This window comes from Mirounga angustirostris, unplaced genomic scaffold (genome assembly GCF_029215605.1).
Source record: "Mirounga angustirostris isolate CCGP_5_RB_7025 unplaced genomic scaffold, mMirAng1.0.hap1 SCAF_9, whole genome shotgun sequence".
Lineage (NCBI taxonomy): Eukaryota > Metazoa > Chordata > Mammalia > Carnivora > Phocidae > Mirounga > Mirounga angustirostris.
In genome coordinates this window covers 123,005,804-123,032,689 of record NW_026991717.1, presented here as the reverse complement: position 1 = coordinate 123,032,689, position 26,886 = coordinate 123,005,804, and the positions used below count along the sequence as shown (strand labels likewise).

Below are 26,886 nucleotides of genomic sequence, written 5' to 3'. Positions count from 1 at the left end.
TTATTCATCCTGCATAACTGAAACTTTGTACCCTTTGACCAATATCCCTCTATTTCCCCATCCCCTCAAGCCTGGCAACAACGAATCTATTCTCTTACAATGAGTTCAGCTGTTTTAGATTCTGCATATAAGTGAGACCATGCAGCATCTGTCTTTCTGTGCCGGGCTTTGGATTTTTTAGTTTTAGTTTGATGAAAGCCGGAACTCTGCCTATTCTATTCACTGCCATATTTTTGGCACCGAGACTGGTGCTTGAAAGACAGAGGTTCTGAATACATAATTGTCAAATGCATAGATATATTTTAAAAAGAGCTTTCATGTTTTCCTTTCTTTTTTTTTTAAGATTTATTTATTTATTTGAGAGGGAGAGAGAGAGAGCACACATACACATGTGCTCGTGGTGGGGGGAGAGGTAGAGGGAGAGAGAGAATCTCAGGCAGACACTGTGCTGAGCTCAGAGTCCTACACGGGCCTCAATCCCATGACCCTGAGATCAGGACCTGAGCTGAAACCAAAAGTCAGACACTTAACCAGCTGCACCACCCAAGCACCCCTTCTCTTCCTTTTTTATAGTGTATTTGAGGAAGCACACATAATGTTTAGAAATGCTTTTAAATTCTGACTATCTGGATTTGAATCCTGGCTTCTGCACTTACTATCAGTCACTGAACCCTTTTGTGCATCAGTTTCTTCATCTTGGGTTTGTTGAACAATCGTTGACAGTGTGTACTCAATAAATATCTATTGTCATTATTGCAGTGAGAAATGTCTTCCCAGATTTATCTCAGGTCACTAATGGTGGCCTTGTTAAAAGTTCTCTTCTGTTCTCTGAAATGTGTTTGGCTCCTCCAGGCTTATTTCCACCCCCCTTGTTTATCTTGGTTTCAATCTTTCATGTTATAAGCATTCTTTGGCTGGTGATCCTAGGTTCAGGCTTAAGAGCAAGACTGAAAATCTGATTGGGAGCTTGTCCACGGGCAGAGTCTGCTTTAGGGCAATTGTGTGGGGGAGTTGGCCATTATGCTGTTGGACTCTAAAATGCCAGAATATGGTGCTCTCTTTTGTTTTAGAGTTTTTCAACTTCTTCAGAAAAGAGACTTTAAATCTCTAGCTTAGAGGGGAGGTAATCTTGGCTGCTGGCATTTTGCATGAACAGGGCAGTGGAGTAACATTTCCAGATGTAGACCTTCAATAAATCCTTCTGTCTTTAGCCCCATGTCTCATTCTTTCCAAATGCCACACCCATCACCTCCCAGTCCCATGCCCATCAGATGTTCTGCAGGACAAGGCAGCTACCTTCAGATATATGCTTCTGGTGACTAGTACTCTTACTCTTACATTCGCCTTCCTTCCCCTCTGCTTTGTTTCTTTCAGAATTCTGTAGCTCACCAGACCACCCATGTATCCTCATCTGCCCTCTCTGTCCTTGTGGATTTATGTATATTAAAAATTCCTTTCCCATCTTTTTAGGGGTCTCTTATGAGGGAGAGGAAATAAAACCTTAGGTTTAATGTATCACTCTTAATCATTACTCCATTTAGCATGTATATCTGTGCAAGAGCTTAGAACAAATACTCGTTGAGTGCTGAGTCAGCCAGACAACTAGACAGTTTCCCATCTCCGGAGTTGATGGGGAGAAAGAGCCTCATTATGATGAAAGCCCCATATTCAACCAGGCAGGGATCACTTTAAGTTCTTTGAAGCTGTATCTTTCCTCATTCACCCACTTTTTTTTTTGACCACTCTGAGTCCAGGATTTATTAATAGTGTACCTTCCTTTCTAAAATAAAACTTTCAAAATATAGTAGAATTAAAAATTTTGTTTTCAGAGTGAGAGAATATGGAGAGTAGCTATCAGCAATAAAAGGATCCAAAATGATTTGTGAGTGCAGGCATATGGAGGGAAACCTACAAACTGGAGGTCTGCCCTCTCTTAGTGACTTGAGCACTTTCCACAAAGGGCTCATCAAGTGATGGGCACTGAGCTTCCTGAGAATTTGTCTCTAACAAGTATTTACCCACAAAACAGAATGCAGCTGAGCTCAGCCTAGCAGACAGTTGGAAGCCTAATTGTCTAGGTCATGGGAACCATCTCAAGTTAAGTGTCTAATGAAAGTAACAGGACATGAATTAGGAGAAAGTGAGATCTGCAGGGTTATATACAGGGCAAGAAGATCACTGAGTTTGAATGATGCCAGGAAAACAAAAAAGAGCCAATTGATATTCAATGTCATAGGAAGAACAAATTGCTCCTCGAGCAATTATATACCCTAAAATCCCCAAACACTGGAACAATTTCCATTTTTGTGAGATGTGTTGTCATTATTATTTAAGATGAACCTTTGATGAATCCAATTGCAATGAATAAGCACTACTTAGCTTGCCAGTGTTTTTCAGCAGCAATTGCAGGTCTCTTTTGTGTTTGCTTGTAAATAAATGTGGTTTTTTTTTTTTCCTAAAGGTCAATAGGCAGAAGCTGACCCATTAAAGATGTGTAGTCACATCTGCAAATTGGTAGATGAAATGCATCTAAAACAGAAAGATTAATTTACTGATTAAAAGGCAGTTTAATTAATTTATTAATACTGACTCAGAAGTACCTTAAGGGCTTAAAAGTTATATGTTCAAGAAAGTGACCCTGATTGATTATAAGAATTTAAAAACATGATATGCATTTATTCAACAAGTACTTATTGATTGCTTTCTATGTATTGATCTATAGTCCTAGGAGCTAGGGTCATAGCAGTAAACTAAACAGGCAGAAATTCCTGCTCTTCTCATGCTTATATTCTAGTGGGGAGAGAGGGACAATTAAAAAAATAAGTAAAACACAGAATATATTTGATAATAATAATAATAAATACTATGGGGAAAAGGAATACTGGGAAGAGGAAAGGAAGAGCTCAAAAGTGGAGGTGCAATTGGGGAGGTTGTCAGGAAAGGCCTCATGGAGGAGATAGTAAAGCAGAGGTCTAAAGGAGGTGAGGGAGAGAAACGTGTTGATATCTGAGGCAAGAACAGTGCAGGCAGAGAGACCAGCTAGTGCCAAGGCCCTGAGGTAAGAGTGTACCTGCTATGTTTGAAGAAGCAAGGAGGCCAGTGTGGCGGGGTGGTGAGGCAGTGGGGGAGTAGGAAATGTGGGAGAAGTCAGAGACACAATGGGGAGCCAGATCATGTGTGCCTTTTAGGCCATCAGAAGGACTTTGTCATTTTATTAGCATGAGATCAAGAGTCTTCAGAGGAATGCTGTAATCTGACTTATTTTAAAAGGATCAATCTGGCTATTGCTTTGAAAGTAAACCAAAGAGAGCAAAGGGTGGAAACAAGGAGACCAACAATAGAGAGGATGGTGCCTTGGACCAGAGGGGGATCACTGGAGATGCTGAGAATGGTTGGAGTTTGTATAGATTTAAAAGGTAGAGCCAATGGAACTTCCTCATGGATTGGATATGGGTGGGAAAGAGGGAGTCAAGAACAACTCTGGGATTTCTGGTCTGCAACTAAAAGAATGGAGTTGTCATTTCCTGAGATGGGGAAGACTGCAAGTGAGGCAGGTGTGGAGAGAAAGATCAGTTTTGGACAGGTTGAGTTTGAGATGCCTATTAGACATCCAAATGGTGATAGTAATAAGCATCATGGAGAAGCACAGAGCAGGGATGTGCGATGAAGAGTGGTGGGCGGCTTGCAAATTTAAATAGGGTGTTCAGGGAAGACCTCAATGAGAAGATAACTTGTAAGCAAAAACTTGAAGGAGGTGAAGGAGCAAACCCCGTGGATATCTGGGGAAAGAGCCTTCTATCTAGAGAAGACCGTGCACAGCCCCTAAGTGGACTTGTTCAGTGTGGCTGGCATGGAGTGATGAGGAGGAAAGAAGTAGGAGATGAAACCAGAGAACAGGTCATGGGTAGGAGGCTCTTACAGCAAGGTCTTTGAATGCTATTTATGAGGACTTTGGCTTTTTTCTGAGGAAGATGCTAAAGACCTGGATCATTTTAAGCAGAAATTTGAGAAAATGATCTAGCAAAGTTGGAGAACAACAGATGCAAAAATAATCGCACGTGAGAGGGATTAACCTTGTGTGCTAGGAAGAGATGGTGTTTCTGGGTTAGTTAGTACTGGGTTTGCTTTCTAGACCCATCACTTATGGCCAGGTGACCTTGGGAACTTACCTAACATCTCTGCACCTCAATTTCTCATTTGTTAAATAGGGATAATAACACTTGCCATTGAATAGTTAAAAAGGCTCAAGGTGATCTACTATCTGTAAAGAACCTAGATCACAGCTGAAGCTCAATAATGGCTTCCCTTAATAATAAGCAAATGCTAGTCCAAAGATTCAGATGATCATAAATTACTAATCTTTCCTTGAAGTCTTTGTGTGTATATAAAATTGCTTTGTAATTCAGGTATCATTGTTATCCTCTTTTTCTCCCTCTCAAGTTTATATAATTACAGTTCTTTTAAGTCTGTAGCTTCCATGACCTACAAAATCTCATGGAGTTTACTATCTTAGCATAATGGATTCTTCAAAGAAAAACTATCCATATACTGTAATTCAGTAAGGTCAGCTCTCTATCACACAATGACAAGAGGGAATGATGGCAATTTATTGCCAATAGCCAGATGCTAAACACAAACCTATCCTTGTCCTCAGTGTTGAATCCTCTCCCTCCCTAACACACTTACAAAATGACCATCACCATAGAGCCTCAATGCTACCTGTGAGAAATGAAAAGTCTAATTTCTTTTAAGGTGTTTATTTCCTTTAGACTCAGAAGCAGAACATAATTAACAAAATGGATTTCAGTGACTTGGCAGAAATAGTGTGTCAAAATGAAAACCCTTAACTACCTTTTTTCCTTCCATCTGTCCCAAGAGTAAAAATCTCAGAAGAGTCAAAGAATTTAGCACTCATCTTACCTACTTGGGAAGAACTGAGTGCCTCATTGTACACACCAAAAACTGCTTCTTGTGCTTATGTTTGTAGGTTATTTATTGAAAATTTTAATCCTAGGTTGATTTACCCCTCCAATCAGTAAGCCTATTGCCAGAGTCTTTAAATTAATTGTAAAATCACAAGTAAAACTTTCTACATAACATTATATTTGCCTCAGCTATTTGGCCCTATGCAATCTTATTTCTCTTCTTTCACTCCACAAGTAATTGAGACTTGATATGGGTGAAATCACCAAAAATATGAGAGAAGTAGTGTTGGAGAGGTCAGAATCCATAGTCACTGATACAAGAAAACAAGGCTAATACTTTAAGTCCCAGCAATCTGTCACAGGTATCCAGGACTAAGACAGTCAGGGTTGAGGGTGGGCAAAGGTGAAAGAAAGAAGGCATGGGGGTGCATTGAAGAGAGCCACAAACTATAATGGGTTATATAACTATTACTAATATTTGCACGGTAATTCTTCAGTGAGCCATCCTTAACTTCCTGAGTCAGGTCATGTTCCCTACAATAGGATTTCAACACAACACACTTTTCCAACACTATCCTTTGGCTCAATTTATGTTTTGTTGTTGTTGTTACTATTCTTTGAATACATCCTATGTTTTTCTATAGACTTGCCTTTGTTCTTTCTCTCATAACTCCATCTCTGTCTGTTGCAATTCTACCCCTCATCTGAAACCCATGTCAAATGTCACCTTCTTTTTTTTTTTTAAAGATTTTATTTATTTTTCAACAGAGAGAGAGAGACAGCGAGAGAGGGAACACAAGCAGGGGGAGTGGGAGAGGGAGAAGCAGGCTTCCCGCTGAGCAGGGAGCCTGATGTGGGACTCGATCCCAGGACCCTAGGATCATGACCTGAGCCGAAGGCAGGCGCTTAACGACTGAGTCACCCAGGCGCCCGAAATATCACCTTCTTTAATGAGGCCTTTGCTGGTCACCCTACCTAGAAATGGTGTCTTGATTCTCTAAATATCTCTCATGGCTCTCTTTTTTTTTTTTTATTCTTATGTTAATCCCCATACATTACATCATTAGTTTTAGATGAAGTGTTCCATGATTCATTGTTTGTGCACAACACCCAGTGCTCCATGCAGAATGTGTCTCATGGCTCTTTTTACATTAAACTTAGAGTTACTCACGCACATTTCTCCTAAATTTGACTGTAACCTCCTTATTTATTTTTAAAGATTTTATTTATTGGGCGCCTGGGTGGCTCAGTTGTTTAAGCGACTGCCTTCGGCTCAGGTCATGATCCTGGAGTCCTGGGATCGAGTCCCGTATCAGGCTCCCTGCTCAGCGGGGAGCCTGCTTCTCCCTCTGACTCTCCCACTCTCATGCTCTCTCTCTATCACTATCTCTCTCAATAAATAAATAAAAATCTTAAAAAAAAAGATTTTATTTATTTATTTGAGAGAGAGAGAGAGCACAAGCAGTGGAGCAGGAGGGGCAGAGGGAGAGGGAGAAGCAGACTCCACCCTGAGCAGGGAGCCAATATGGGGCCCGATCCCAGGACCCCGGGATCATGACCTGAGCCGAAGGCAGACGCTTAATGACGGAGCCACCCAGGCACCCTGACTGTAACTCCTTTAAAAGCATAAGTTGTATTTTATAACATTCATGGAGTTCAGTAGGTGCTCAGTAAAATGCCTACAGAATAAGTGAGCAAATGAACACTTTGACAATAATGCTTCAGAGTAGCTATTTCTCCTTAGAAGGGAAAGAGAAAAGGGAAAGAGAGGATAAACTATGGATGATGAAGGGCTGGGAGTTAGGACTAAAGCTGATTTCATTTAGGCCTAAAATTCGCTCAGGATCACAACTCAATAATAAAAAGACAAGCAACCCAATTAAATAAGGTAAGATATTTGAACAGACACTTGACAAAAGAAAATATACAAATGGTTACTAGGTACATGAAAAGATGCTCAACATCATTAATAATCAGGGACAGAGTAAGCCACAACGAGATACCACTTTATAGCAACTAGAATGGCTAAATCAAAAAGAATGACAATACAATGGGTTAGTGAGTGTGAAACTTTCATACTCTCTGATTTGAATAGAAAATGGGATTTTTGGGGGGCAGTATTTCCTATAAAGTTAAAATGTACATCTCTCCTGTGACCTGACAACTTCACTCCTAGATTTTTACATGAGAAAAACAAATAGATCTGTGGCAGTCTGTGGAAGCTGGGGCATGAGGGGAACTTTCTGGGTGATGAAAATGTTCTAAGCCTGGACTAGGATAGGATAACATAATTTTGCCCAAACTCATCAAACTGTGCACTGCATGCTATTGTATGTAAATTATACCTCAATAAAAAATAATTTTGTCCAGGATCAACCTAGAAAATCATGTGTTCAGCACACCTGTGGACTTCAGACATGCCAAAAAGAACTCTGCCACCATTTTTCAGCCATCTAATGGTATGATTTTGTGAAGATCATAGGGTAAAAGAAAAGAACATAAAAAGCTTATTCTTCTGTAAACCAAGATGGCAGTGCCATGACCTTTAGATTTTAAATGATTAATTTGATCAGCTAATAGCAACAAAAGTTTATTTTTGTTGAGGCATGTTCTACAAACTCAAGGATATTGTTACAGAGATGTCCTCTTCTTAGGAGATACTTATAATAGTAAGTGGGGCTATTATAGTCATTTTCAATAGTAAGTTAAGTGCTTATTAATGTGGGTTACATAATTTAGACCTTAGAGAACTCTGGTTATTATGGAAGGCATTGCATTTCAGTGTGTTCTTTCCTTTGGGATTATAAACACCAAGAGCTTCTCTTTCAAAATAAGATTAAAAGAAAACAAGATAATCAAAAATGGAAAGCATAAAAATTGAAAATGAGATTGCATATCTTGATTGAAAAAATCAGTAAATAAAAAATATTAAACTCTGAACTAAATTTAAAAGGCTTTTTTTTTTTAAATAGCAATGATCGGAGAATAGATCTCACTTTAGATGTTGCACCTGTTTTGAATTAGACTCTTTTGAGACGTGACTTGAAAAAAGATGGTAATGTGAATGGGCAAGTTTAACTGTTTTTGTTGACTGTTAGAAATGACTGTGTTCTTTCTCAAATATCTGTATGAGGCCAGAAATATATATATCATCCATTTCTATTCTCTTTAGTTGGAGGTTAAGATTTTCCAAGTTTGGCTTTTATACCAAATCACAGCCAAATCATGGCTATTTGATATGAAGCTACAATTTATCAAATATTTATTGAGTACTCGCCATCTTGTCTTTTTAAGTGGGGCAATTACAAAAAGTGTAAGACAATCGATTTCCGTAGGATCTTAAAATCTAGTTGATGGGGAGGAGGTTTGTGGGAAATACAGTAACAAAGATTTTGACAAAAGTTCAAGACAAGAATTAAGGTGATGTCATAAAGCCATCCATGGTTAGTTAATACATGCATTTTAAGACAACTTGAAATTTGAAGAGTGAGATTGAACTCTTTGTCCACTCCATACTTTCTGCTACTGGCTTTCCAAATGCTGCCATCTCCATTGTCTTCGCTTCCTGTGCTTTGTGGTTTTCTTTTTAAATTAAATTCTAATTTTCATTAAAATAATGCGTGGACCTATTTTTAAAAAGCAAATTACACTGGAAGCTTGGTAATACAAACAGCAGGCCCTTGTGCCATTTCTCCCTGCAGTCTGCTTTCTGATGCCCCAGAAACAACTACTTTTAACTTTTAATGGGTATTTCTTTCCACAATTGTAAATATTTCTTGATTTATTGGTTTTTGATTTACCACTGACTTCCTGCTATGGAAGATGAGGATTTAGCTCTCTTCCATTACCCCACGCACATATTCTCCTGACACCCCCTCTAATCTCCCGACATAGTTTTAGGACATATTTGGTTAAACCTATATTTAGTATTTTGCTTATTACAACTCTGTATATCTTGATTTCATTTCCTTTCTTGTGTAGCTTTCTCTATCTTTGAAAACTTAATTTTGTGTGTGTGTTGGCTATCATATTTTCCCCCCACTATAAACAAAATTAATTGACAGAAAACAAAATGGGAAAGGGTACTTAAAAATGATATCATATATAAAGAATATAATAACTATGGTCTATAAATAACAATAAAAATTTTAGGGCAAGGAAGCATAAAACCTATTAGGAAAAGTAAGAACAGATATACTTAACTAGACAAAAAGATAGCAAGATGTCCAACCACACTCATAATTAGAGAAATGCAAAGTAAAACTATATGGAGATACCATTTCTTACCTATCACCCACAAGAATGTTTGACATTAGAGCATACACAGTACATTTTGGCAAGCTTGTGAAGAAACAGACACTCTAATAATTGGTTGGTGGAACTCAGACTGGTAAAACCCTTTGGGGGAATGGGCTGTCAAAATATCCTAAAATTGGGGGCACCTGAGTGGCTCAGTTGCTTGGGTGTCTGCCTTCGGCTAGGGTCAGGATCCCGGAGTTCTGGGATCATGCCCCAAGCTACCTGCTCAGCGGGGAGTCTTCTTCTCTCTCTCGCTCTCAGATAAATAAATAAAATCTTAAAAAATATATCCTAAAGTTATATATGCATTTACCTATGATCCTGACTATCATATTTTTTTATTTCCAAGGACTCTTTCTTTTCCCCCCAGGTTTATTGAGATATAATTGACATATAGCATTGTGTAAGTTTAAAGTATACAGTGTGATGATTTGCTATATGTATATATTGTGAAGTGATTAACACAATAAGGTTAGTTAACACATCCATTACCTCACATAGCCAGCATTTCTTTTTGTGAGTATGTGTAGGGAGAACTTTTAAGATCTCTTAGCAACTTTTAAGTATACAATACAGTATTATTAAAGTATAGTCACCATGCTGTACATTAGATTCCCAGAACTTATTCAATTTATAACTGGAAATTGTGTACCCTTTGACCAACATTTCCCCATTTCCCCCACCCTCTGCCCCTGGCAACCAATCTACTCTCTGTTTCTATGAGTTTGGCTTTTATAAATTCCACATGTAAGTGAGATCCTATAGTATTTGTTGTTCCCTGTCTGACTTATTTCACTTAGCATAATGGCCTTAAGGTTCGTCTATGTTGTCTCAAATGGCAGGATTTCTCACAACTGAGTCATGTTCCGTTATATATATATATATCTTTTCTTCATTCATTGATGAACACTTAGCTTGTTTCCATGTTTTACTTCTTGTAATAATGCTGCAATGAACATGGCAATGCAGATATCTCTTCAATGTAGTGATTTCATTTCCTTTGGATATACACCCAGAAATGGAATTGCTGGATCATATGAGAGTTCTAATTTTAATTTTTTGAGGAACTTCTGTACTATTCTTCATAATAGCTATGCAGTTTATATTCCTACCAATAGCACGCAAGTGTTCCTTTTCTTCGTTTCCTTGTCAACACTTGTTTTCTTTTCTCTCTTTGATAATAGCCATTCTAACATGTGTGGGGTGACATCTCATGGTTTTGATTTGCATTTTCCTAATGGTTAGTGATGTTGAACACCTTTTAATGTACCTATTGGCCATTTTATGGCCCCAAAACTTATTCAGCTTGTAACTGGAAATTGCCTTTTACTTGTAGCTTTGGAAATATGCCTGTTCACGTTCTTTACCCATTTTTCAATTGGATTATTTATTTATTTTCATTGATTTGTAAGAGTTCCTTATATAAGAGGTTTTAACCTCTTATTAGACATGATTTGCAAAAATTTTTTCTATTTTGTAGGTTGCCTTTTCATTTTGCTGAGTGTTTCTTTTGCTGTGTAGAAGCCTCTTGACTTAATGTAGTCCCACGAGATTATTTTTGCTTTTGTTGCTTGTGCTTCTGGTGTCATATCTAAAAAATCATCGCTAAGGCCTATGTCAAGAAAGTTCTCCCTATGTTTTATTCTAGGAGTCATAAGCTTCTTCTTGTTTTCAGAATATTACTATATAAGAAGTTAAGTTATGGATGAAAAACTATCTCGCTGAGCGTATTTGTTATAATTTTTTATTAAAGTTTTCTGTTTCTTGCCTTATCTCTATTCCTTTAAAGTTCCCTTTTCTGTTCTAGTCTCTGTTTTTCATGTCAACAGCTTTCCCCTAAGATTTGGGGATCCTTGGATACATGTTCATGTTTGTGGGGGAGGCTTATGGAAAGCTCTCTGTGTGTTGGTTTGTTGCCTGATGGGCTTCACTTCAGTGTCTTTGGGGAAATATCAATGAGCATTTTTGTAGGTTTTTTCTTTCCTTGGGATTGTCAGCCTCCTCAGAACCGTAATCTCCTATCTGGAAGGTATTAACTTTGATGACAGTATTGTGTGAGTTGAGTGGGTAAGAAACTTGTTGGTCTTGCATTTTAGTATGTAAACTTTCACATAATCCTGTTTGCAGACAGTGCTTCACTTCTACCCTCTAATGTGCCTATTATTCTTCAACTGTGGTGATGACATTTTAACAGAAAGTAAACTCTGGTTTTCTTCTGGGGTTGATAAAACGTAGTTGCTCACCTGTGCAGGGTGGGAGAGGAAACCTAGGGGAACAGGTGAAGTTTGTTTGTTTGTTTTTTTTTTACTTCCAACTTCAATGTCGCCTAGACCCCCACCTGCAGAATACTTAAGATTTAATTGATGAAATATTTCCTAGATTTAGTGATTTTTGAATCAGCATAGTTAGCATGCAGTTCTCTCTTGGTTTTTCAAGACCACTTACTCTTCTGTGACTTATTCCACTCACTTTGTCATTGAGAATTTATGCTTTTTAATTTATGCTCTTTTTTCATAAAGTACTCCCATTTTAATGTTTAAGGAAGGACCAGGGAAAATTACTTCGGTGCGGAGGGTTATCCCAAGTCTCCATACTATCCATTTGTTAAGATTTCCTCCATATTCACATCTCCCATTACCACCTACATTCCAAAGCATCTCAAATACATCTCTAGCCCTGATCTCTCTTGTTACTTTCACATCTGTAGACATCACTGCTTGGAAGTGTCACAGGTGTCTCATCCTGTGACTGCTATTTAAACACTATAGCATTTACAGAAGAGTGATTCAAATATTTATTGTATACCGTATTGATTTTGCGAACATTTATTAAGCTAGCACTGTGTTTCAGGCATTGTAAGATGAAGTAGAACTGTAGAAATAAAACAGACATAATCCTGCCCTATAGGAGCTCCTGGAGAGATAGACAGAAACATGTTACTGGTGCTTTGAGATGCATACATAAAGGTAGTGGAGTATAGAAGAAGAAATGTTTATCTTTGCCTAAGGAGAAGAAGGGTCAAGAATGACTTCAGAGAGGAGATTTTTGCTTGAATGTCAAAGTGGTAGTAAGAGTAAGTGCTCATCAGACAGATAAGGTTGTGATAGGATTTTTCAAGCAGTATGAAAAACAAGAATTTAACATGGCCACATATGGAGGTTGGAGCGTTAGGGGAGCTAATATGGATGGATCATTGGTCAGGGGTGTATAGGATGTGAGAGACAAACCTGAAGATTATAAAAGAGGCTTGCATGCCACACCAAGGTCTTTATCCTGAAGTATATGGGAGACCAGCATTGCATGTTAAGATCCTATGTATTTTAACACACAGAGGTTTGGGGAGGATGAAATTGAGAGGGACCAACATAGAAGGCAAAGGGAAATTTGGGGGCTCTTGTCATCTAGACTAGTGCTACTCAAAGCATGGTGCCCCCTGGCTAACTTATTCTTATGAGTCCTTGACAAAAGTAAGAAGCTTACAGTATAAGGCAAGCCAGCGACTTCATGAAGCACACTGGTTAGTTGGAGCAACTTTGCTCTCATGGGAAGATTTTCTCATAAAGGAAGCTGTAATTTTTTGTAAAATCTGGGGCCAGCCATTCACCTTGTAGCAGATCCCCAATTTGAATGGTTGTGGTCTTCATCATTGGTCTTTAAATTCTTCCAATGTCACATATTCACAAGTAAAAAATGTTTGAGTATGTGCCTTTAACATGCATACATTTATGAGCTTTACACACATATTACTGTAATACATGTTATATACATTATAAAAACACTAAGCATACATTTTAAAAGGATAAGATAAAAATAAATAAACAATATTTTTTAAAAATTTCACTAAAGTGAAAGCAGTGTAATTAAATATACTTCACTAATTTCGAAAATTGCTGTTTAACCCTTTCTGATATAGCTATTCCAGAGGTCTGCTTCTGGTTTAGTTTATTTTGGCTTTGGTTTAAATGGCTGTCAATGAAAAAGTTACCTCACAAAGACAGATGGTTCCACATGGAATAAGGCAGACTTGGCTGTACTTACTAAGTTAAGATTCTCATCTGTTAATCCAATTCAGGACTTAAATACATGTTTTTATTGAAATTCATATTCTCAGATGTCAATCAGTTGTCTTTGTACACTAACTTAAAGGTGTTTCATTTTCATATTTTATAAACATGGATTTTAGACTCACTTCAGTTATTAATTTGAATTATTTTTCAACAGGGCAAAATTCACTTTCTGGTTTTAACAAAACATAATTTTCATGAGTGACATTCACCATTCTTGTCAGGAAAATCACATAAGATGGAAATGTTTTTAAATACCTGTTTTTAAAGGCCCTTTCTAAAGCACAAATTTCTTCAGAAAAACAACATTCATTAGTGAAATATCACCTTTATCTTGAAGGAGCAGTTAAAGTTGTCTTTAAAAGTATCTTTGAGGTTAAAAAAAAATCACAGAAAAGGTCAACACATTTTTTTCACTTCTGTTTTTGTGGAAAGAAAAAAGCATAATGCTTGTAAGAGTTTTGCCATGAGTTAACAAAGAATCCCCATGTGATACAGTAGGTTTTCAGGGTCACTCTGCCCTCTCACATGCAGTCTATCTGTTAAGAAAATAAGACCATGAATTCACTTAACTAGGTGCATTCAATCTGAAAGGGAGGTACAATTGTTAAAAGTGAAAGTTGCAGATGTTAAGTCTTTGAACTGTAGATCACCCCCTGTTCCCTGGGGATGCCTCCATTCCCTATCTGACACCTGAGGGACCTCAGTCATCTGTGTATAAAATAGTAGCAAAACTTAATTTGTTCTTATTTTTAAAAACTTAAGTATAAATAGAATCTCTAATATTTCTTCTTGCCTCTAATGGATTATCTTGTATTTCTCCTGGGGTGCTGTGTTTTGCTTTGGCAAAGGCTTGACCAGATAGATGCTCAATGGTGAGATTCTAAACAAAGGTAAAACCAGGGGGGGCGCCTGGGTGGCTCAGTTGGTTGAGCGACTGCCTTCGGCTCAGGTCATGATCCTGGAGTCCCGGGATCGAGTCCCGCATCGGGCTCCCTGCTCAGCGGGGAGTCTGCTTCTCCCTCTGACCCTCCTCCCTCTCATGCTCTCTGTCTCTCATTCTCTCTGTCTCAAATAAATAAATAAAATCTTTAAAAAAAAAAAAAGGTAAAACCAGGGGATGGGAAAGATGGCACTAATAAAGATACTTGAGAGAGACAGAATTGACAGAACTTGATTACCTATTAGCTGTGGGGATGCAAATCAGAGAAATGCACAAGTAGACATCTTTTCATGCTGTTTTAAAAAATAATTATGTCCCATCTTTTCCAGTGATGGTAAGTTTTACCAGATAAGAATCAAACTATTTATACTCTTCCTTTTTCATGCCAGGCATTGTGCAATGCACATTCACACACATTTTTCCCTGCATAGAATGCCTTCCACCTATTTGTAGATCTCGTGTCTCAGAATTCTGCAAATGGCAGCTGCTCAAAAATATCTGGTTTTTTTCCCACAAGAGGGCCTCCATGAATGTCCACACCAAGGTGATTTCCTGATGAAGCACCAGGATGGCATGGTGGAGTGGGAGACCTTCTGAGTCTCAAAGAACAAGGACTTTCTTCTAAGCAGTAGCCTATATAGGAGGAGCTAAGTCTTTAGCCAAGTCTTTAGCCAAGACATCAACATTCCCTACCCATGAACATCAGCTGCTCCTCTTAGTGACCCCCTTCATTCTAAATAAAATAAAACAAAGACTGATGTTCTTTTGTATGTCTTACTCACAGCAAGGTTGGTCCACTGTGCACTCCTCCAAATGCATCTTTGTCAATAGCTGTCAAGTATTTATTCTTGTTCAGGTAACTAGAGAGAGAGAGAGGGAGAGAGAGAATGAATCAGGTGAGATTAGGCAAATTAATATAAATACCAAAATTAAATGTGAGCATGATCTCCCTAGCTATTAACTGCTTTTTTTTTTTTTAAGATTTATTTATTTATTTTAGAGAGAGAGAGAGAGAGAGGGCAAGTAGGGACGGGGCAAAGGGGGAGGGAGGGGAGAGAGAGAATCTCAAGCAGACTCCCCACCAAGCATGAAGCCTGATGCGGTTCTCAATTCCATGACCATGAGATCATGATCTGAGCTGAAATCAAGAGTCAGAGGCTTGGGGTACCTGGGTGGCTCAGATGGTTGAGCATCTGCCTTCAGCTCAGGTCATGATCCCGGGGTCCTGGGATCAAGCCCTGCATCGGGCTCCCTGCTAGGTGGGAAGCCTGCTTCTCCCCCTCCCACTCCCCCTGCTTGTGTTCCCTCTCTCACTGTCTCTCTCTGTCAAATAAATAAATAAAATCTTTTAAAAAAAAAAGAGTCAGAGGCCTAACCCACTGAACCACCCAGGCGCCCCTATTAACTGGTTTTTAAGAATCTCTAAAACACCTTACCTTCTTCTGGCTTAAGCACTCAAAACATTCTAGGTTATAGTTGTGCAAGGTTTATACATATTAATTATAGCAGATGTCTTTGGAAGTGAGCACGTTTATGATACAGTTTGCATATCTAGATTTTATAAAAGTCGCGTAGTTCCCTATTTGCAGGCATACCTCAGAGATATGCAGGTTTGGTTCCAGACCGCCACAATTAAGTGAGTCAAATAAATTTTTTGGTTTCCCAGCGCATAGAAAAGTTATGTTTACACTATATATTGCAGTCTTTTAAGCATACAATAGCAATATGTCTAAAAAACCAATGTACATACCTTAATTTAAAAACACTTTATCGCTAAAAAGTGCTAACCATCATCGAGCTTACAGCAAATCATAATCTCTTTGCTGGTGGAGGATCTTGCCTCAGTGTTGACAGCTGCTGACTGATCAGGGTGGTGGCTGCTGAAGGTCAGGGTGGATATGGCAATTTCTTAAAATAAGACAGCAGTGAAGTTTGATACACTGATTGACTCTTCTTTTCAAGAACGATTTCTCTGTAGCATGTGATGCTGTTTGATACCATTTTACCCACAGAACTTTCAAAGTTGGGGTCAGTCCTCTCAAACCTCGCCTCTGGTTTATCAACTAAATTTATATCATATTCTAAATCCTTTGTTGTCATTTCAACAATCTTCACAGCATCTTCTCCAGGTATAGAGTCCATCTCAAGAAACCACTGCTCACCCATAAGAAACCACTCCTCATCCATTCAAGTTTTATCATGAGATTGCAGGAATTTAAATGTAATAATAGTGAAAGAGTTTGCAATGTTGTGAGAATTATCAAAATGTGACACAGAAACATGAAGCAAGCAAATGCTGTTTGGGAAAATGGCACCAAGAGAGCTGTTTGATCCAGGGTCACCGCAATTCTTCAATTTGTAAAATGCAGTATCTGTAATGAAGACTGTCAGAGACTCAGATCTTTTCTTCAGGGCAGGGTTGCCTGATTTAGCAATAAAAATACAAGATGCCCAGAAAAACAATGAATAATTTTTAGCATAAGTATTCCCCATGTAATTTTGAAACATTCTTGTACTAAAGAGTTATCTGTTGTTTATCTGAAATTCAAATGTAATGGGATGGCCTATATTTTCTCTGACAATCCTATTTTGGGGGGGCAGGTTACACAGATAAGATTACAGAGAATGAATGTGTAAATGAGTGAATAAAAAAATCCGTGTACCTCTCTTCCAAAATAGTGAGGTGGGTGACACATGCGATCGCTTTAAGGAAAAAGTAATAATGAAAGAAGAGAAGACTCAACATACGATGTGGTGGCCCATTGACTTTCTTGATGGCAGTGACAAGGCAGCTGATTATAAATGCCACAGGGTATGGCCCAGATGTGGCTTTTTCAGGCAGTGACTGGACATTAAGCTTCTAGGAAATTGGTAAATCTGAAATGGTGGGATTCCATTAATCCCATATATATACAAAGACCCAACTAAGATGCTACAGGAGCTCATCTGTGCCTTCAGGTTGAATGACGATCATGTAAGGCTGTCAATCACAGGCTTCTTTGGTCACTGTTTGACTGTCCCTCAACCCACAGTGTCCATGGAATTCCTTTGGTCAGGGATAGCTAGAGCGGGCAAAAACCACCTTGGAGAAACAACAGGAGAGAAGATCTTGAACAGCATGCTTTTGTAAAAAGACAACTAAGCTAAGCATAAGTGTGGCACTAGCTTGCATCTCTTTTTGTATTCTTTGGACCATGCAACTTGCAGATCACATTCTGTTCCCAGACTGCTGAAAATCAAGTGAGGATCGGTGAGCTCATCTCACTTTTTCCTCTTCATCTCAGACTGCTGCAAGTGAAAATCGGCTTGCTCTAATCATTAGAAATTATTGTAAAACTAAATAATTGCTTGTCCAATTCTGTAGTGTTTTCATCTGATATTCAATACGCCCCCAAGGATAAGGAGAATGGTTGATAAGCATTGCAGTTTACCAGAAACGCTGCAGAAGATTTAAAACTGAGAAAGCCAGCCAGAGTCCAGGGGGAAGAAGGAGGATGGAGAGAGGGCGCAGCCAGCTTGAACGGAGATGAACTGGATCTTGGGCGAGGTTGTGTTCTCTAAAACCAGCAGGGTTGTTGAGTACTTTATCTCTTAGAGATAATTAGGTGCTCAAAAATAAAACTATCACTCCATGTGTAGCAGTTTGGAGGGCTTGCTTATTATCACAGATTGTGATAATTCCATGAAGCTTTTTACCTTGGGTTCAGATTGCTGATCCTACTTTCCATTTGAAGCTAAGAGGATGGGATGGGGCCATATATCCATAAAATCCTTAATATCCAAGAAAAAAGTGCTTCTGTCATCCCCATTTATCATATAATGTTACCTGGAAATGTCAGTCTACTTAGACTGATTTCTTCAACCTGACTTAGGCTGATTCCCCCACCCTGACTTAGGCTGATTCCCCTAGAATCCACATTCTATAAACCAGCTTGGGTAAATAAATCACAAATCTTGGTAGGATCTATGGGTAAGCTACTCCAGACAATCCTTATTTTATAGGGGTGGGGTATGTGATCATTTAAACTATCTTTTGCAAGGACATGGCAGACATAAATGAACTTAATATACAGTATAAAGTCTTGGAGTCAGAGTTGAAAGGAAAGACTTCTAGAAAGCCAGGATTTCTAAATACAAATACTGTGAAGGGCGTATGAGAAAGAAATAGCATTTCCTTTAAAAATAATATAGACACTGGTACGTGTGTGTTCAATGCCTTTACGCTGTTTGTGCTGTATATCTCACAGTTAAGGAAGAACAATGTGGTCAGAAAAATGAGGATGGTCAGAACTGAGTTGGGAAAGAATATCCAATGGATGAACTTAGTATGGTAGATACAATATTGTAGCTCACATCCTTCATTGGACTTACTCTTGGTAAATAGCAGCCATTCAGTAAAAACTTGCTAGATGATTAAATCCAAGTCCAGTTGCTGGGTAACTAACTCCTAGCTAGGGGCGCCCTCTGTATTATGTTTAGGTGAGGAAGTGACTGATGTCAGAGGGAGGAGAAGGACATTATGGCAAGGAAAGTTGTGATTGCTGCTGAGCTTTGCTCTCTGGGGAGTTTTGGGATATATTTCAGCTCCAAGATGGAATTTCAGCCTGCATTTCCCTAGTCCCTTTGGGGTAAACCTGGGCTGGCACCTGTTTACGTTGTGAGACTCATGGGAACACTTCTGTAAGGAACCATGTTTCGCCCTCATAGCATTGGTTATTTGGAAGAATTAAAGGGAACCCCTGCCTAGCCCTCATTGCTCCATGGAAATCCTTTTGGTAGCAGAAATCAGGAGACCTGTCTGTAAACAGTAACAGGTGAGAAAATGCTCAAGGTTTCAACAGAGGTAAAAGTCAGCCTTGGAGCATATTCGATAAGCCGTTCAAAGACTCCATGAGAAGTAATAGCCTGCTTCATCCCATAATCTTCTCTATCGTCATCTTGTCCCAGTGCTCCAAGCTGTGGTGTTTTGCTTCTAATCAGCTAATGTGTGATGCTAATTAGCACATGAATCGTGTTGACTTCTCTGTTCATAATAATTAGGGTTTTGGTATGTTCTTAGCAGATCAAAATGGTATTTTTTCCTGCCCAAATGTTTACTGTCAGATAGTAGCTAGTTACCAGTGTTTGACAATAGAAAATACAATACAGGCAATCAAACATTCTGAGATGAGCAACATATCCCCATGCCAGATTGTGGGGAAAGAGAAGATGGAAAAGAGGTTCCAAGGAATGAATGTGTGACTTCGCTTATGACTGGGAGCAGTTCAACTTCTGCTGAGCAAGAGATGCTTGTATTATTATTATTAATTTCACATCTGAGTGATGACAGTGTGCTTGGTTCCATATGAAATCACAGGACCATGTGCTTTTACACATCTGCCATAATATTCATGAACTTTTAACTAATTACCCAACTGCTGCTGAGGCATCAGTGCTTGTTCTCAGTGTGGAATTTGTCCAACTTGGCTTCAGTTACACTAAAAAAATGTCTAAATGAGGTTACCTCTGCTAATTTCAGTAAATTGACAGGGGGTGGATGATGGGGAATCATTGCTCTTTTGGAGGATAACACATTGTTTAAATTAGAACCTAAAGATATTTGAACATACTTCTAGAGAATTTACCAAATTGCTAACATGCTATGTATAATCTTTGTACACAAACAGAATCATTATAGGATATTGATGTGTTACATTAGTTTAAGATCACAATTAGCATTGAGACCAGAGACATTAGCCCTATGTTAAAATCACGAAGTGAATACTCTTTCATTATTACTGTGGAAATGTGACCTCTGTTTTCTCCATCTGCTACTCAACCCTGATCTTCCTGTAGTCTCAAACATCCTTAGCACCATCATCATTTGATTTTACCTTGGATTTACATACTTTTTACTGAAGTGCTTAACTCTAAGAAAAAATAAGTTTCCATCAACCAGGAATCAGAAACTTAGGGCAGAATGACAGAACATTGCTTTAGAACACAGTTTCAAGTTTGGATTCAAAATACTAATTGGAAAAACAAGATCCTTGTTTTCTATTATGATTGGATCTGAACTTTCAAACCCTAAAATATTTTTGTCCAGATACTTATCTTTATCCCATACTTGCCTTTGACCTTTACCAGGAATTGGGAGAAATAGACTACATATTTCATCACACAATGGTCATCCTCACTGAATACCCCCATTGAGAACAGAGGTCCACAAACTATGATCACCTGGTCAAATCTTGCCTGCCACCTGTTTTTGTAAATAAAGTTTTATTGGAACACAGTCACACTTATTTGTTTACCCATTGTCTGGCTGCTGTCACATTATAATGGCAGAGCTGAGTAGCTGCCACTGAGATCATATGGCCCACAAGGCCCAAAATATTCATCTGGCCCTTTCCAAAAATGCCTGCTGATCTTCAATCTAGACTTCTAAAAGTCAAGAAACAAATGATTCTCACTTAAATATTTCCCGTTTTGTTAAATCCTTCCAAAAACTTTAATGTTTTACATAAAAAGGTCAAGAAAGTATGGAGACTATGGTGCACTAATTTCTTTTCTATGTTTAGAGGGATGGTTACAGTGACTACAAAAGGCTGTGATTCAGGGAACCGGTGAATTAAAATCCATTGTCTCCAGTGGAATAATTCTCTGTCATCTGCCAAGCCTCTCACAGAGCCCATGATATGGTCAGAGGAGAAAGAGGGTGGGAAGGTAGAGAGAATCTTCTTACATAAGTATAGAAGTGTTCTTAGCTTAGTGTTCCTAGCCCATTCTCATGGGTTAATAAGCAGCAGTAGCCAGAGGAATTGGATGTCCAAGCCTTGGTGGTGGCTGCTAAGTCAGCAATGATGAATCCCAGCAGAGCATAGTGAAGAGTCTTGAACAAGGGGATCCCAGTCCTGGCTTTGGCTTGGCCACTAGCTAGTTCTATCAAATTTTAAAAGTCATGTTAAGGGAAAAAAAAAAAAAAGCCCTGTGTTCACTTTGGGCTTCATTCCCTTCATATGCAAAATGTGACTATTGGACAAGAGTCTTCTTGATAACTGATACTTCACAGCAGTGGTTCTTGACTTTTTATTTTGTTTGTGTTTTGTTTTTATTAGTTTCAGAGGTAGAATTTAGTGACTTATCAATTGCATATCACACCCAGTGCTCATTACATCAAGTGCCCTCATTAATGTCCATCACCCAATTATCACTTTCCCCCACCCACCTCTCCTCCAGCAACCTCCAGCTTATTTTCTAGAGTTCAGGGTCTCTTATGGTTTGCCTCCCTTTCAATTTTCATCTTAGTTTATTTTTCCCTTCCCCTATGGTCATCTGTTATGTTTCTTAAATTCCACATATGAGTGAAATCATATGGTATTTATCTTTCTCTGACTTATTTCATTTAGCATAATACCCTCTAGCTCCATCCATGTCATTGCAAATGGCAAGATTTCATTCTTTTTGATGACTGAGTCATATTTCATTGTGTGTGTGTGTGTGTGTGTATGTATATATACCATATCTTCTTTATCAATTCATCTGTTGATGAACATCTGGGCTCTTTCCTATTTTGGCTATGGTGGACATTGCTGCTATAAACATTGGGGTGCAAGTGCCCCTTTGAATCACTATTTTTGTATCCTTTGGATAAATCTCTAGTAGTGCAATTGCTGGGTTGTAGGTTGTAGGGAGTGGTTGGTTTTTGACTTTTGCTTTACACTGGCTGCACCGACAGAGACTTTTTAATCCCCATGCCCTTGCTACACCTAAACCAATTATACCAGAATGTCTGGTGGTAAAACCTAGGCATCAGTGCTTTCAAATCTCTCCAGGTGATTTCAATTTTCAGTCAGTACTGAGAAATATGCTGTGTAGACCTCAAAGGCTGAATTATATACCCCATATCGCTGTCCTTAAAAAATGATAACTGAGAGTGATTGAGGGTGAGACCCTCCAATGCAGTATATGCAAATTGTCTTAATTATTTTAAGAAGTCTCAATTCTCTACTTTCTTCACAGAAAATTTGACTGGGGAAGATTATTGCCCTTAAGTCCATGGCTTTATAGGAATAGTTGAATCAAAGAGGAAAATATTTGGTTAGATGCATGTAATATTAAAGTTGAATATTAGTAATTAAAAAAAAAACATGATAAATCCAGGGGAAATCATGCTTGTATCTCCAAGTAAGGAGGCCAGTGTTATTGGATATTTAGTGTGTAGTTATTTTCAATCTTAAATGCATATTTTGGATTTGGTTCATTTCTCTCTAATGTACTTTGACCCTTAATATTGCTGCCCTCAAGCTGACGCCACTAGAATGCAAGCTCAGTGTAGGCAGGGAGCACATTGCTCCTGTTCATCTTTGTAGCACCAGTGAATAGCACGGTACCTGGCTCATTGTAGGTGTTCAATAAAAATGTGGAAAAATGGATGAAGGATTATGTGAGATTTGTATGATAAAGTTAAATAAAACTGATGTGTAAGTATTCATGTCATCACTCTGTTGAGTCTTTTCAGACTTCCCCTATAATTATGCATTTAAAAAAATGACTAATAATCTGAATGAGACAATTTAGAGAAAGGCACTTTAATTTCTATTTGATAAAGACTATGAGGAAACCCAAAAGCCTGGCAAAGAATGAGACTGCATTTCAAACAGAACTCGGAAAGCCATGCCAAGGTCTAATGATTTCAAAACTTATTAGCATTTATTCTTTAAAAATGGAATCATACCAGAACCCACCACCTCATTCCCAAATCAGAACAAGACCACTTCATCTACATGTGTTTTGTTTGTTTGCATCCAAGTCCCCTGCATATGGTTGTGCAGGTCATTCACCTCACCCAGCTTTAGTGTGGTCCACGGATCAGCAGCAGCATCATTGCCTGGGAGCCTGTTAGAAATGCAGACTCCTGGGGCCACTTCAGATCTACTTAATCAGATTCTGTATTTTAATAAGATCCCAGATGGCTTATATGTTCAATAAATTTTGAGAAGCACTGTACAACACAACAGATCCAGAACCATAGGCCTTCAGATTTTGTGATGACCACTTCTGGAATATAAAATAACTATGTATGAAATGTTTAAAGGGGGAAAAAAAAAAGATGGAATCACAAAAGTGAGTTAGCAATAAGACTGTCAAAAATGAGCAAGCAAATTTTTTGAAAAAGCAAATAGAAATTATGGAATGAAAAAAATATAATTGTTAAAAAATATTCAGTGATATGTTATAAAACAAACACAAAAATCTGTTGTTTGTTGGTCTAGCGGACTCTTACCATGGTGGTTTTTTCTTCTCCTATGTGTGATTTTTGACTGTGAGCTCATATTTGATTGATCTAGATCTTTAAAAAAGCTGGGGGCCTGCATTGGTATTTTTCCCTCTGCAGAGTTTTGCATTTATTTCTGCCAGGAATCAGAAGGTACTAATATGGTCATCCCACTCCAGCTGTCGTCCAGTTTCCCTGGCTTAATCCAGGAGTCTCAGGTTTATATCACTTCCCTGTCTTCTCACTGCACTAAAGCCTTGTCTTCTGGCATCACTGATGTTGGCAGCTGCCTTTAGCAAACTCAACCTTCTGGAAGCACTACCACTTTAGTTTCAGCTCCTGGTTTGTTAGTTTATTTCCCTCTCTTGGAGGTATGACATAAAATGTAATTTTTTTTAAATGGGTGATCTAGTTGTTTTATAGTAGGAAGGCCCTACAAATTAACTAGTCTACCACAGTGTGGGAAGCAGACTCTACTAAAGCTATTTTTTCACTTATTAGATATTAAGTTAAAACACAAATTAGTATGGCTGAACCAGTCCACAAGCTCTTAGACACAAAGTATGCCCTGGTGTAGATACTGGGGGCCACAAAGATCTGACAGGAAAAGTACAACAAAGACAGGACCTCATGTAAGTGACTATCTTTTTGCCAACATTCTATTCTAGGCATTATTTATTAATGGGGGCTGGAAAAAGTTGGATATGACTTTTCAGCTATTTCTGAGTGAATCAAATATAAACTAAATCTTTCTGAAAACATGTCAGAGAAACTAAAAAGAAAAACCTTACTTTCTGAACAGCTTTGGATTTAATTAAAGACATGCTTTACTTCATGTACATATACAGTGTACTTCATGAACATTTACATACACACACATACTCCTACAAGGAAACTGAAGGTGACACCATGGTTCTCCATTTTATCAAGGATAAAAGCTTTGGGATTTAGAATTGGGGCCATTGTAAGTGTTCGCTAAAGTTGGCTCTTGCCAAGTTCCTTAATATCATCCCCACGTTTTGGGCATACTCATTCTGGGGTTGAGGAATGCTCTGGTAAACCCAGCTCTAACAGAATTCTGACCCATTGAATGTTCCCTCATTGGATGGGGGTGGGAGTGTGGAGGAAGACAGTGGTTTCCAAGGCTACCCTTGACTTACACAGCATCCAGCTTTGTCCCATTGAAAGCATGTCCTTGAATTGAAGTAAAGCCATTGTTGTATAGTTTCCTACAATCAAGAGAGGGAGGAGAAATCAGTGACCCATAAGAGGTGATGGTTGGGCTTCATTTCTGCAGTGTCAGAAATGTGCATGAAGGTTCTCAGGTCCCACAAGAGAACTTTATGATACGTCTTGCTTGGAACATAGAATATTTCCCAGTTTGAATCCCCTTTTTCCATACAGCTCCTAGTAATTTCAAGCTGTTTCTCAGAAGCCATTCATTTTGAGAAGGAAAGATTTGCCACCATTAAGAATTTTTAAAAAAATATTCTACCTATATTGAAAAAAGAAGGGTTTCAGGTAATAGTTAACCCAATGTCAATAATGGAGGAATAACTTCAGTTTCTTAAGATGAACATATTTAAAGACATTGCTCATCTGAATGCGTAGGTTTTATATTTTTCTGTTTAAAATATTATGTCACACTTGTATTTTATCCAAATTTTTATCCTCAGGGCTATCATAGATTAAATGCTTAATGGTTGTGGGCTGAATTAAGTTGAACTTCAAAGACAAATCTAAGAAAATAGATAGACCATGCCCTTTTATGGAAATTTTGATGTTTTAAATTGTTTCTATGTTTCTGCAACTAATTAATTCATGCAGTGATTCCTGGGGCTAGTGTCATCTCCTCTGTTTCCTAGTCAAGCTCCTGAGAGGTGGAGGTGACTTGCCAAAGAAAGCCACATTGCTGCGGACCTGTTGGGAATCAGGATTTCTGACCTCAGAAGTGATTCTTCCCACCCACCCAAAGGAGAAGGAACCCTGGTTGTGGGAGCTCTGGTTTCCATGAGGATGCATGGGGGCTACTGGCGTGCTATAAGAGAAGGCAGCCATATCACAGTCAAGTATAGCTAGGGGCAATTGTAGGGGAACTCTGAAAATGACTGTAGTCCACCACCTGTCAACTCTGGTGACACATTAGGAAGTATACAAGAGATTCTAAATTTGGAATTAGACCTGTCTCTGTCACTTCATAGTATGTGGATCCTGAGAATTTCTCAACCTCTATTGTCCTCAGTTTTCTTATCTGTAAGAATATGATAATAATACCTAATCAAATAGCTATATATTTATCAGTGTGGGACACTTATAAGATGACCATGTTGAAAAGAATATCCCCAAAACTTGGATTTATTCTCTGTTGTTGTGGAAAACTGAGAGTAATCTTTGTTTGTTGTTATTTTTTATTTTGTTTTAAATAATGACACAATGAGTTTAATTTCAGCTACTGCTGTGTCCTGGGTGAGGACTGCAGTGCACAGGGGTGAAGAAAGCTCTGAGAGATAAGTTAATTTTTCTGAACCAGAGTTCTTTTATGTATGTGTGAGAATTATACATTTGGGATTTCTGTTTTCCCAAACTTTGTTAAGAGTCCTAGACAGTGAAAATATTCTTTGTTGGAATTACATTTCAGAGATTAAGCAAAACTCTTAATAGACAAATAGGCCTTAGAAAGGGAAAATAATGAAGGAAGAAAAAAATAGTGAAGAAGAAAAAAAAAAGGATTGCAAACTTTGATTGAAATACTCTCCTGCCAGGAATACGGGTACAAATTCATTGTTGGACACATACCCTCTCATGCAGTTTTTTGAGCACGAGCTTCAAAGAAGCAAGGACTTTTGCAGGAATGTAAAACTAATCATCTGAAAAGATAATGCCATCCCCAACTCTCGATTTCAGGAAGCATAGGATTCCCTCATTCAGATGTTTATTAAATACCTACTGTGCCCTGTGCTCAGTGGGACAGGGAGCTGCTTTCACTTGAGAGGGCTCCTGGGGACATGGGGTCCTTAGAAAAAAATGCCAGAAGGTGAAAGTAAAGAAACTGAGAAAGGAGTTTACATGCAATGAGTGGTTAAATGGCACAATGGAAACCTTTACAGAGGAGGCAAATGGCTTTGAGGTTTGAGACTGAGCAGGCTAAGACTACAGGTTTTTGCTGTGTCGTCAAATGGAATGGTGGCCCAGAAGAGTCTCTCGTCTTTTCAAAAAGACCTCTCCCCATGTTTCAAGGAGAGGGATGAACCGAAATGCTCCACTGTGGATAGAGACTCAGAAGTTGAGGCAGTTTCATAGGACCTAGATTGATAGACTTAGGTTGGCTTGGAAGCAGCTCCTTGCAAGAGTTGTGGGGATGCTTGGGTCAATTTTACTGGGGAATAATCCAATCAAGTT

The 26,886-nt window shown here is 38.5% G+C and overlaps 1 protein-coding gene across 6 annotated transcripts in view; it reads right to left on the bottom strand.

The window, feature by feature from the left end:
• The window catches only part of TSHR (thyroid stimulating hormone receptor), a 159,016-nt gene that overhangs the window by 12,548 nt on the left and 119,582 nt on the right, over positions 1-26,886 (bottom strand). For all 6 annotated transcript variants that reach the window (XM_045901332.3, XM_045901331.3, XM_045901333.3 and 3 more), the window contains 2 exons: positions 24,648-24,716; positions 15,014-15,091 (listed from right to left, as the gene is read on the bottom strand). In XM_045901332.3, the coding sequence (XP_045757288.1) occupies positions 15,014-15,091; positions 24,648-24,716 (147 nt within the window). The remainder of the gene's footprint in view (positions 1-15,013; positions 15,092-24,647; positions 24,717-26,886) is intronic.